The sequence below is a fragment of the Podarcis liolepis genome (assembly GCF_965112155.1).
Source record: "Podarcis liolepis genome assembly, chromosome: 7".
Taxonomy (NCBI): Eukaryota; Metazoa; Chordata; class Lepidosauria; order Squamata; family Lacertidae; genus Podarcis; species Podarcis liolepis.
In genome coordinates, this window is record NC_139561.1 from 56,475,556 (window position 1) to 56,488,873 (window position 13,318).

The 13,318-nt window shown below is 43.4% G+C and overlaps 1 protein-coding gene across 3 annotated transcripts; it reads right to left on the minus strand.

The window, feature by feature from the left end:
• Nucleotides 1–653: 653 nt before the first annotated feature.
• Nucleotides 654–11,784, minus strand: CEBPG (CCAAT enhancer binding protein gamma). Of its 3 annotated transcripts, XR_014528845.1 has the most exons (3): nucleotides 11,652–11,784; nucleotides 1,917–3,599; nucleotides 654–1,579 (listed from the first exon to the last, which is right to left on the minus strand). XR_014528845.1 is itself a non-coding variant. In XM_083515219.1 (2 exons), exon 2 carries the CDS (start codon nucleotides 3,487–3,489, stop codon nucleotides 3,037–3,039), a length of 453 nt encoding a protein of 150 aa, XP_083371345.1. In that variant the 5' UTR covers nucleotides 3,490–3,599; nucleotides 11,652–11,774; the 3' UTR covers nucleotides 654–3,036. The 3 variants fall into 3 exon arrangements, 2 of the variants coding, with proteins under 2 accessions (XP_083371345.1, XP_083371346.1); XM_083515219.1 differs by having other exon boundaries at nucleotides 654–3,599; nucleotides 11,652–11,774; XM_083515220.1 differs by lacking the exon at nucleotides 11,652–11,784 and adding an exon at nucleotides 9,630–9,652 and having other exon boundaries at nucleotides 654–3,599.
• Between the last annotated feature and the right edge of the window lie 1,534 nt (nucleotides 11,785–13,318).

Genomic DNA, 13,318 nt, shown 5'->3' on the forward strand with positions numbered 1-13,318 from the left:
GGGAGAGTGGCAGATTAAAGCAAGGTTAGAGTACAGCTAGAGGGGTGTTAGGAAAGGCTTTTTGGTGTTAGCTTCTGTACATGGGGAAGTTGACAAAAGCAGAGGAAGGAAACTTGGAATCAAGGTGAAAACGGTACAAAGCAAGGCTACAGAAGACAAGGGGCATCTGAAAATTTGGTGCAAGGTGAAAAGCATGTTTAGTAGTTGTATGGGCTGGGAAGGGGAAGCTCTGGGGTGGGGTTAGTGTGGAGTGTGGCACAACCCTTAGTAATAAGCTAAGCAACAACTTGCTCACAGCCACCCAATCAGCTTCCTAGCCAAACAGGACTCCAAAATGCAGCATTCTGTCCATTTTACACTACACTGGCTTCCAAAGTGAGAGCTCCTTTCTATGTCATGTATATGTGAAGAAAAAGATGAGGCATGGGCCTGCTCTGTTTGCTTCTAGACAGATATTGTGTTCTCCTAGCTTTTGATCTTGTAAGTAGCGGCTCATGCATACTGAACAAGATTTCTAGTAAGACCAAGAAAGTAATCTGCTAACCTGCTCCCCTCCCTGCTCCATCAAGCACTGAATCTTCCCCACCAGCTACTTTACTTGGCCTTCGGTGACTAGCCCTTTCAAGAGAAATTTCCACAAGTACACACAAGCATGATTTTGTAAAGTTTTTTTTTTAATTATTCTTGTCTATCATCACGGAGTTCTTGACTCAGTCTTTCTAAATACATGTACAACACAATGACTGCAAAGGAAGGGGAGGTATAAAAGTATTTTTTGCTAATCCAATATGCAAACATACTATGAATGAAAATAGTTGAGGGAAAATAAATTAAAGGTTATATCAACTTCCCTGCTCTTTTTAATGTGTTAAGTTTCCTATACACCACAAAGATAAAATAAGGGGGCTTATCACCAGCACTGGAAAAGTATATATAAAAAACTAAGGTTCTCCACCCACCCACCCTCAAAGGAATGCCAATAAGCAAGGAATTAATTTTGTGGACCCTGTTACAAGGCTTGTTTTTTGAAAAAGTCCTGGCTGCAGAATAACCAACTAATTTGGGTCACAGGGCAGTGAACAGCCAGGTCAACTAACCTTGTATCAAAGGCCAGTGCTTCATGTTTCTTTCAGCCCCAGTTAATTAGTATGAAGCTCCCTTGCATCTTGACAGCAGTGCAGTTCGAGTATTAGGATGTAGAAGTCCCTGGATAAAGGAGGTCAGGGGGTTTGAAATGCCCATCTCATTTAGTTTTTGAATGGCCCTCCTTCTGCACAACCCTTTATCACAAACCAGTCTCCTGCACTTACCATTCATTGCCATTTGTCACAAAAGGGGCTGTGAGCCACAATACTTGTCAGGCCCCAAGCTCCTACATTGTCATCAGCTGCAAACCTCAGACAGGGCAATCCATATTTAAATATACACCATTTCCATGTGAAGCCATTCCCTTCTACACACAGTGATGGGAACTGAAGAGAGTGATCTTGAAAGCCACTCCTAAGGCTGACAGAACTCTTCAAGCCCACTGGCACTACCAGCTACCTTGGCCTCGTCAATGCTGACAACTGCTCTGGTCCTCTCAGCCCAGGGGTCTGCAACCTTTAAGACAAAAAGAGCCACTTGGACCCGTTTCCGAAGAAAAAAAAAACCTGGGAGCCGCAAAACCATTGCGACATTTAAAACAAATATATCTCCGGAGCCACGATCTGACAGCGGGCGGGAAGGTGACGTCGGGACGGTGCATGACTAACGCACGCACCGCCCCCATGCGACGTCACAGCCAGTACAGCGCCCGCCACAGTGGGGAGTCTCGGGGCACACAATGCACCTCCTCCCCTCGCTAGTATCCGCCCCGGAGCCGCAGCAAAGGTGTAAAAGAGCCACATGCGGCTCCGGAGCCGCGGGTTGCAGACCCCTGTCTCAGCCAAAGACTTATATGGAGGGACAAGATTTCTCACAATGCCAGAAAGGCTGACACTGTCAGGGCGTTGTAGGCGATTAAAATGGTGATCAGCTTGCAGCTAGGCAATGCTACTTCACTCCCACTGTTGGTGGCAATGTTAGGGAGAGGCTTGGACCTGCATTGAGACCACAGACTAATAATGCCTGACAGGCCTACAAAATGTGGTCGTCATCTGAGCCTTAGCAAGCCTTACTGTTTCTGAGGCACTGTTACTGAACATAACCCATAAGACTATGGGAGCTGTATCCAGCAAGGCTTTATGCTACATGTTTGAAACAACCCATCCAGACAATCAAAAACAGGTTGCTTCAGTGAACCTCACACCACAAAAAATAAGCAATGAAGAAATAAATATGCTTTAAACCAGCGTTTGCACCAATCATTTTAAAATAGTCAATTTCTACACTTGGTATTTGTTTCAGTGACCCTGCTGAAAAAAACCTGTGTTGATTTAATCACAAATCACAACTTAATAACAGTTGTAAATCTCTATGATTCTGCATATCAACCCTCTTTAGATTGTCCATACTTCAGATTATGACTGTTAAGGGTTGTAGTAGGCACCACCTCAGAAAGAGGCTTCCTTCCTGCAAAAGTGGAGTGCAGGAGAGGGGATGACCCTTATGTGTCACCTGCCATTTCAAACAAGATTTCTGAAAGTTGTTATACTAAAAACATTTAAGAACTGCAGCCCAATTAATCAGCACAATTTAAACCACTCAGAATACATTAAACAACTAATCATTTAATTATAGTTGCCCAAGTACTGCGGGCCAATGTTTACTGATGTAAATTTTTGGGGTGTTTGTTCATTTTTATCATTTCATTTAGTCAAAAATGCCAGAGCAGAAAATACATTAACACTTAATGAAAAACAAATACTTAGTAATAAACAATTTGCAGTTTACTTGAAACAACCTTTCAGTGTTAAGCCTACTATTTAGAAAAACAGAACAAGCCACAAAATGACAGATGTTACAAAATTTAGAGAAGTTTCTCTGCTGCTGCACCTGGCTTGTGTAAGGAGGGCTGTGTCCATACTGTTCTGCCCATGAGCTGAGAAAGGGCACCTATTGTCCAGAGCCATCTGAATTTGTGGCAGTGCTTTCTGTGCCAAGAGGTTGCACACTGTCTGTGAAGTTGTGAGCGTGTTCAAGAAACAAGTCTTTGAGTACACTCAGTTCCTTTGTCAGGAGCTTGATTTTAGCTTCCAAGCGTTCATTCTCCTCTTTGAGCTGGTTGACCCTCTGCAGAGTATCCTGGGCCTTCTGCTTGCTTTTCAAACGACTCTTTTTCACCGCCATGTTGTTGCGCTCCCTGCGCTGGCGGTACTCATCACTGTTTCTATCAATTGTGGAATTCTTCTTGCCCTGCTTACTGGGAGGCGTAGCTTTGCCTCCACCTCCAGGACTAATAGGCACCAACTGAGGAACCTGCTGCAACCCACTCGCTTGTGCTTGGGTGTAAATGACACTTACTCCGTTGCTTTCTGCAGTTGTGTTCTGCTGTGATGTCTTGCTCATTTGGACAGGCTCTTCTTTAAACCCACAGTATGATTTATTAGAGAAAGTAAGGTGTTCTAGATTGCCAGGATGTTTCTTAAATCTTCACGTGGATCAATCACAAGTTAAACCTAGAATGAAAAAGAAAGTGTTGGGAAATTTCCAATGGCACACCCATAGAATTGCCTTTGTCATCTGCATTAGAAGACTGCATAGAAAAAACACATAGGGGATTCTTCATGCAAATAAGTTGCATCCTTTCCCAACTCCAGTATGCCTATCACCAACCATGAGCCAACCTCAATGCCTTGATCTTGATTTTGATTTTTTTTACAAAAATCAACTTATGGATATGTGATGTCCCCTGGAACCCTTTATCATCAAATTCCACCTTAAATGAAGCAAATTGGGGGGTTATTCCTCATTCAAAAAAACCCCAAACCAGTTCAAATGGAAACAAAAACAGGTCTGATAAAAAATAAAGAATGAGTTTTCTGAAGTGGGTCCTGAACAGCCCCGTTTCTTGTGTACAGACTACACCCTCTACCAAAAATCTTCAACTTTGTTAGACTTGTGACCCAAGTTCAACATGCAGTAGCTCAAGAACTTTAATGTTTCTCAAATACATGCCACTGTTTGAACTGTAAGCCAGTTGTGAATTCCAATGCACATCCTGTAGACCAGTGTTATAAAAATAATTCTGGCATTACAGGCAAAACTGCCAGCCACGCTACTTTGGCGACTAGCTTAGATGTCTTTAAAAGGAGATCTGACAGAGGCCAAGCCTATCAATGGCTACTAGACCAGGTGCTTCAAAGGCACTGTGTTTTTGAATACTAATTGCTAGGGGTTAAGAATGCAGAAGGGCTACTGTCCTGCTTCCCAGAACCAAGATGCTGAACTAGATGGACTTGTAGCCTGATCCAGCCAGACAACTCTTCTAGGGAATGTGGTTGTGCAAGTGTGACAGACAATGATAGTGTGTTGTATTTTTAAAATTCTTCAGTCTGAGCACTCCTGCACTATGCCACACAAAGGTGTCAAATAGTCGTGGAGCCTTCTAAAAACAGAACACAGTCCAGGATGATAACAACCTTCCAGCACAGCAAGTGTTCTACTATTTTAAGTTATTTAAATTATTTGAAAACCTAAGTCTCCCTGATTTATTTAAAACAACAGGGAATCAAATAGTAAAAAAGTCCCCATCTTCTGTACCTTGTACAGGAATATTGTACATGCAGGTCCCGCTATCTGAATGCTCGCTATCTGAAAATTCACTTATCCACACATAAAGAATTACAAACTTTGCTATACATTTTGCAGATTCACATATCCAAACAGCCAACTTTCTTGTTTATTTGTGCTTTGCTGGTCAGCAGCAGTCATGGAAAGAGGGAGTGAAAAGATATCGGACCTATCCCACATTAGAAATATTTCCATAACAAATAATGGAAATTGTGGACTTCTTAATGCAAACATTCGCCTAACTAATGATTTCCAGGGAATGCATTGTGTTCGGTAAGCCAGATCTGCTTGTATTTGGTGTGCTGTGTACTCAGCAGCAAAAGTTGCATTACAGAGGGAAGGAGTGTCCAATACTACAGCCTACAAAAGATCACAGCAGTACAGGGATACTATAGTCTTTACTCCGAATGTATTTCAAGACTAGGGTTCTGTACTCACTTTTCAGATATTGCAACAAATATTGTTTTGCACAGCCCTATTGGACATCTCTCTCCTTTTCCAATACTTTAGAATTCTTAATTTAACAGATCACTGTTACTATTCATATTCATCTATGTATGTATGTATGTGTCGGCACACATACACAAACAATTAGATGTTCATCAAGTAACTAATTTAGCAGAAAAAGCAAAAAATGCTGTGCAATCCATCAAACACTTGGATGAGAGCACTATTTTGCTCAATGAACCTTACTTCTGAATAGATATACAGAGGATTATTTTGCAAGACAGTCTTGAAGTCTTTGGATATATTTGCATTTGAATTATTCTGCTTTAAGGGCATAGGTTGATGTTCTTGACAGGCATGCAGATGTATGTATATGTACACAATGAAGACTATGGTGTTACTACGGACTGGTAGTTTCAGAATTACAATTACCAAAACATGACTGGACTCTGGAATAAATGCAGTTTTTATTTCTATGCCTTTTGCTGAGGGCCTTTACAGCTATTTGACTTGCCTTATTGCCTCACCCTTAGGCAACCTCCCGGCAACATGCCTGGATGTATTGAGCTATCATAAAGGCATCCCTAGTGGACAAATGTCTAGCCAGGTCTTAAAAGCTTCCAATTTCACAACCCTGTCTTGGCAACTGGTCTTACTGTCTAACATTTGCTCTACATTTGCTGTACTTTTAGACACACTTTGCTCAAATCTTTCCAGGTTGAAATGAATACAGGAGTCATGCAAACAAGTATATTTACTCACTTGTAAGTGAGTACAGAGGCTTTTATTTTCTATCTCCATAATGTCTCCATGTATACCTAGTGCAGCTCCTGGACCACCACTTCCCAGGGGCTATTATGAAAAGGATAGCAGGGGCTCGTCTGTTCAGCGCTATGCTGCTAAGGGATTCATAATGCTTTGGCAATGTAATAGCCAAGAAGGCCCCCATCCTCCTCCCAACCATGGACTATTCTCACACTAATGTGTGGATTCTCACAGCCATTCTGCTGGTCCAGGTTTGGGCAAAAGTCCAGGGCTCATGACACTCATCAGAGGGCAAGAACATGCCCTCAGTGGCAAGTGAAAGTCACAAAGCCTGTGCATCATGAAAGCTTAAAGTACACAAATTTATATTCCAAGCAATGTAGGGGCAGCTGCATATGTGATTCACAAGTGCAGATAAGCCAACAATGAACTTTTTATTTTCAAAATTCTGCCTAATGTTTGGATTTTACGTATGTTTAATGCTTGAACCTTTAATTATTATGAACTACCATACTGAAATGTGCACTTTCATAACAGGAGGTAAGCAAGGAATTACATCCCTAAATATATAGATTCATGGAATTGTAGAATTGCAAGGGACCCCAAGAATCATCTAGTCCAACCCCCCTGCAATGCAAGAATCACAACTTAACATGACATATGGCCATCCAACAATGCTTAAAAACCTCCAAGGAAAGAGAGTCCACTACCATCCAAGGGAATCTTTTCCACTGTCAAGCAGCTCTTACTGTCAGAAAATCCTTCCTAATATTCAGTATCTCATCCAAATATTGCAATTTCTAATTATTTCTCTCTAATACATAGAATGAATTACTGTATTTTTTGCTCTATAAGACTCACTTTTTCCCTCCTAAAAAGTAAGGGGAAATGTGTGTGCGTCTTATGAGGTGAATGCAGGCTGCACAGCTATCACAGAAGCCAGAACAGCAAGAGGGATTGCTGGTTTCACTGTGCAGCGATCTCTCTTGCTGTTCTGGCTTCTGAGATTCAGAATATTTTTTTTCTTGTTTTCCTCCTCCAAAAACTAGGCGTGTCTTGTGGTCTGGTGCATCTTATAGAGCAAAATATATGGTATTTGCATCCTGGGCTGCCAAACGCCCTTATTACATTCACTCTTTGCCTCTTAGCCAAACATGGCTCTATAAAACACATAGTAAATACAACAATCAGCTTCAATAACACACTTAATTCATAAAAGCTGTCCTTAAAAAAGGAAATAAAAAGAAAGGACCTGACCCGCTTTCTAAATGCAATGAGTGAGGTAGCCAGCCAAATCTTTTTTTGGGAAGGTGTCACACAGAGAGGTTGCCATTGCAAAAGGCCCACAACTTCCACTGGCTCCAGTCTAGAATCTCTCAATGTAGCGCATGCCCAGCCCTTCCAGAAGCCTAGAAAGTGTATTCTTCTTTTCAGATACACTGCTTTGAGCAGGGGCCCTAGACCTTGGGAGATAAAATTAACCTCCTTTTTTGTATTTTAAAAAAAACCACCCATGTGATGCCAGAGCAGGATACATTCATAAAATGTAAAAGCAAAATCTACAGCAAGTCAAAAGAGATAAAAACAGCCAGTCAGCTACAGCACAAATATCCAAAACCTGTCCAGGTAATTAAATCTCAAAAAGGCCTGCAGGAAATTGTAAGTTTTCAACTGGCATGCAAACATTTTCCCATTATTCTGTTATACATTTGATATTTTTATTCAGTACACAGGGATGCTATAATTAATCTGTAATATAGGGATAAAATATTGGAAACCTAGAGAAATTTGGCTACAGAGGAATCTAGCCAAAGCAAATTAAACATAGGAATGTCAATGCCAAAAGCATATAACCCTTTGAAGGCTTAACATACCAACACCGAGGCTGAAATCCTACGCACACCTACCTAGGAGTTCAAAGGCTCTACTACTGAGTAGACATGCATAGAACTGCACTGTAAGGCAACAACCTAAAAAACACAAGCAAGGAGTGACCAACTCCCAAAATAATTTGTCAGGATGGACAAACAGCAGAGCCTCTTTCCTTCAGTTTAAGTGAAGAAACCTCTTGGGTATAAAGTTTAATGACAGAGCCAAGATGTTTAAGTACATCAGCAAGAGGCAATACTGCCATCACCCGATACCCAAAGCCAGATAAGGTATTTTCAGAATAGAACACTGAGCCGCATTTGCCTTGCTGCAATTGTAAAGAAAAGAGTAGGATGCACCCAAAAGGTGTGGTCATATTATGTTGGAAGTTTTCCCCACAGCACTGTCCCCATGGAAACCGAAGGCTGAACAGAGTAATGAGGAAGACACATAGAAAGAGATGCCCTTTCTTTCTTGTAAAATGAATGCTGCTGTGAGGAGTTCTGGACCTTACACTCTGGAAAAAGCTCTTCAAGAGCATGATCCAAATACACAGAGGCAGATTTCCAGCTACCTTGTTAACTCACAATTGCAACACTTGCTTCCTCTTGCTCAAATTAGCCTTAGAAAGGTATAAGCAGGCACAACCATTTGTTACAAGGAAGTAGCCAAGGCAGATTTCAAGTTCATTTCCTTATTACAGCGACATTATTTTTAAAAATCCAACTTATACTTCAATGGTGTGTCGTTTACAGTTTATTTTAGCATACTTTTCAGACCAAGCTGCTAAAGTTTTTTGTTTGAAAAATTAAAGAAAATACTGAAGTTAAAGATGGGAAGAAGGGAGGCGGGGAGAGACAGAATCAGAAAAACTGAATAAAGCAGAAATGCTGAGTGTCTTAAACAGTCTTCTAATGAGAAAACCCCCTGGGATGGCCACACAAGAGGATAAAGCAATTTTCTGATATTGTCTTCAAGAAAAACATACTAGCATAACTGGTCCTACATCAGTATCATAAGAACAGATTTAAGATAAACATTTACACCAATTTAAAAGAAAAGGTATGCAAGCAGTTATAGTAAGCCTGCTTTTGCCACTCAGCACGGTAGTCTTAATAGTGTACTGAAGCATCAGATAATGCAGACGTATCTATTTCTTTTACCAAGTCTGTAGAGTGTAGGCTATGCACTGGACGTAAGGTTTGCAAGTGATCCAGGTAGTTTTCACGGAGGGGAATATGCTCTGGATACTAGTTTGATGGGCACCTTTCAAATGACTGTGGCCCAAAAAGTCCACCAATAACACAACAAATGTTACAGAAATACACAATAAAACCATCAATACAAATAAATAAATATATACAGAAAGCCATTCCTTTTCCTTCTTACACATCTCTCCACTCAACACCTCTCAGTCTCCTGGCTCTTAATCAGGACTCCAGCCATCCACCCTATCTCTCAATAGCTATGGTTGCCGCAGTTATCTACAGTGATGATGTTGTGAGGGTGATGAAGAACAGCATATGGCACTTGAGATAAACTGTGCATGCTGAAGATAGGAAGTGAGCTAATTCCCAGCAAATGACACAAGTGCAGTAGAAGTCCTGAGCCTCAGGTTTGCCACAGAGCATCCCATGCCTACTGCCACCTTTTGTTTTATTCCTATTGAAGTCTAGTAACAGAAAAGAGGGGTATACATTTTTTGAAACAATCAAAACATAATAAAATGCAAGAAAGAGAAATATCCACAGCAGCAGATGATCTCAAGTCATCCTCCCCACAAAAAACATGTTTTCCCCAAGATAGCAGGACATATATAATGGGGCCAGCCAGACCTGTTTCCCTGGGGTATCACACCCTGTCATACTCAGCTACTTCACTCTAGTTGGCAGGAGAATATTGAGAAATAATAATATTGATTAGGATACATGGCAGAAAGGATATGGGAGTCAGGTAAAGGTGCCTCTCTTGCTCCTTTAGCATCTATACCTGTTGCTAAAAGCTCCATCCCACCAACCCTAGCTGGCTAATACCATGGCTGCCTCACTGGAACAGGGCTCTCCATTTTTTTGGTGAGAACTGAATATTGCTCTCTAAGCCCTTAAACAGCACCAATACTAACGAAAGAGGGAAGCCATACCGTGTATCCTGAGTGGCAGATCTTAATACATTTAAAAGTACATTGCAGGATTTCACAGGTTTCCAAAAGTGTAAGACCTGAGACACATACAGGGAAAAGTCACAACTTCCCTCAGAATCTATAGGACTTGTATGCACAACATGGATTTTATTTTATAGAGCAGACTTCCCCAGGCTGGTGCTCTCCAGATGTCCTGGATTACAACTTCCATCATCCCCAGCTAGCACTGCCATGCTGGCTGGAGCTAATGAAATCGTAATCCAAAATGTCTGGAGGATATCAGGTTGGGGACAGTATTTTAGCAATGCATTAGGTTGGGCATAGGATTTTAGCAACGCAAGTTATTTCAAAGATCACTGGCTGCAGACTCCCTGGCAGAAAAAGCAGCTAGTTTTGAAACCAAGAATGTTATAATAATCCTAGAATACATGCCAAAATTTAATTAATTTTTTTACGTTTCCCCTAACTTGGGCAACAGTTTTCACTTTTGCCTTTATCTAACCACAGATAGGAGCCCTAGCCTCAATGCTCAGTGTCCTTACATGTTGAACAACTCTTTATCAACATGACAATTACCATTTCCTGAAAGTCCTGAGCGCACAGAGGAGGTGCATAGGCTGACCTACGAACAGCAAAGCCCAGACTTGTGCCGATGTGTACGGAAACTGAAACGTGGAGAAGAGAGAATTGTGGGAAACACTTGTGATCGCTCTTCTGTTAAGTTCGCCCTGAGCTGGATTTGTTTCTTGTGGGTTTAAAAAAAAAGGAGAAGGCTTGCCTCAACACAAGTAGGGGCAAGGAACCAGCGGCCCAAACCAGCTGCATTCGGAATCAAATGTCCTGGGAGCTTCTCTAAAAAAACAGAACAGGTTATTAAGGGAAGCCTGCAGCTTTGCAGCTCAGAGCCTGGAAAGAAGGTGCAGCCTAAGAAAGACCCTTTAGGCAGGCTAAGAAGGGTGGACTCAGGCACTCTCTCGCTCTCTCTCCCGCTCCCTCCCTCCCCTGGGGGATTTCCCATGTGCCAAGACATGACCTCATCTCAGCAGGGACTAAGGCAGAGTTGCTCGAAGGTTGCATCATACTTCAGAGAGAGAGAGAGACGCTCCAGACACGCGCTCCTCGGCACGGCCGGCGGGTCCCCCTCCGTGGGGAAGCCACGCGCCTCTCGCCCCGGCTATGGGGCACAGATGCTCCTACCTTAGAGTCCCCCCTAACCCTCCAGCCCCGCTCCCCACTCCCTCCTGCCCCATACAGAAAAACATGGGACTCTCCCCCCTCCACACCACGAACCCCCCTCCTCTTTACCCCACATCACTATTACCACCACCACCACCCCACACACACCACCTCACACGTTTCTGGGCCTTCGCGAGCCACCGTGACAACTCCCTGCTCTGCGGTCGGCCCTATATTGGTGAAGTAAATATACACATATAAACAAACAAACACATTCCTTGGGAGGGGGAGCTCTCACCCCTCTAGCCGCGTTTGGCACCGCCCCCAATCTGCCCCATAGGCGCCTCCCCAACCCCTTTTCCGTCCCGTTTATAAATCCCCACAACAAGTGGGGGGGAGGGTGATAGAAGCCTTCCTGAGGGGAGGGGGGCCCTCTCGCGTCTCCTTCTTCCCGCCATGCCTGCCCCCCATGCCCCCTTTTCCTCCTGCCCCATAGGGAAGGAAGACGTTCTCCCCGGCCCCGCCCAGTCTCGTGCCGTACCTGGCCCAGGTATCGATCCGGGGGGCTGCGCGGGGAGGGGGGGAGGCGCGAGCCCGGCCAGGCCCGACTCGCTTTTTCTCTTTCTCTCTCTCGATTCTTTCCAAACGCGGGGAGGGGGGGCAAGAGAGGGAGAGAGGCGATTGCGAAACCCGACCCAACCAATCAGGCTTCGGGCTACCTCAGAGTTGAAGCGGCCCCTTTCATCGGATTGGCATCTACCATGACCAATAGGAGATCGCGTTCCCAGGGACTGCCATCCCCTGACGTCAATCCGAGACCTTGGTGCTTGGAATGGCAGGTTCTGAAGCCAATCATATACATTGCCTCATGTTTTTTTTCTTGTGTAAAAGAAGTAGGCGGGATGGTTGAAGGTGTTCGGAATTCTTTTACGGTTTTTTTATCCTTTCCTGTACCCAACACCCCTTCAAAGGCAACTTTTGAAGTAACTTTCAATCTAAAAGTGTCCCTGGATGTATCCTATAGGCCCTCAGTCGTACTTCCTAATGGGGCCTAACTATTGGCGTTAGGAGATCTAGATTCAGGTAGAACAATCTAGAGTTCGCGGTGGACTGACGAGATGGCCAAGTTTGCTGATGGTGGTTAAACCAGGATGGTTAAGACAAAAAGGGGTTGCGAAGAGCTCCAAAAGCACCTCTCCAAGCTGGCTGAACGGACAGAAAAATAGCAAATACAATTCAATGTAAAAAATAAATAAATTGCATAAACTGATGCACATTTGGGGCAAAAAAAAAATCATAATAATCTCAATTTCACATATACTGTTCGCTCATGGGCCTGACCAGGAATGATACCTTGGGGTAATGGATACATTGATTAAGATGGTGATCAAGCGTGTGGCAGTACTGCCTTAGTACTGGACTATGTACTGGACTAAGAACTGGGAAACCAGGGTTCAAATTCCCACTCAGACATGAAGCTCAGAGGATGTCCTTCTGCCAGTTACTGCCTCTCAAGCTAATGTATCACATTGGGATGCTATGGAGATTAAATGAGGGAGAACCATGTACGCCACCTTCTTGAGCTCCTTGGGGGGAAACTGTGAGATTACATGTCAATGCAATACATCCATTAAATAAAAATGGCTAGTTCTATGCTCGGGATGCGGGTGGTGCTGTGGTCTAAACCACTGAGCCTAGGACTTCCCGATCGGAAGGTCGGTGGTTTGAATCCCTGCGATGGGGTGAGCTCCCGTTGCTTGGTCCCTGCTCCTGTCAACCTAGCAGTTTGAAAGCACGTCAAAGTGCAAGTACCGGTAGATAAATAGGTACTACTCCAGCAGGAAGGTAAACAGCATTTCCGGGCGCTGCTCTGGTTCGTCAGAAGCGGCTTAGTCATGCTGGTCACATGACCCAGAAGTTGTCTGCGGACAAACGCCGGCTCCCTCGGCATATAGAGCGAGATGAGCGCAGCAACCCCAGAGTTGTCCGCAACTGGACCTAACGGTCAGGGGTACCTTTCCATTTCCCTTTATGCTAGGGAACATTAGGAAAGGAATTGGAGGGGGGCAGGAACTATTGATATCATGCTGCTATACAAATCTATGGTGCAACCACTTTGGCATGCATTGTACCATTCTGGTTGCCTTACTTTAAAAAGCATATTGCAGAGTTGTAAAAGGTTCAGATGAGGGAAACCAGAATGATCGT

What these genes read in the sequence shown, in the direction of transcription:
- CEBPG (XM_083515219.1), bottom strand. Translation starts at nt 3,489, where the DNA reads ATGAGCAAGACATCACAGCAGAACACAACTGCAGAAAGCAACGGAGTA.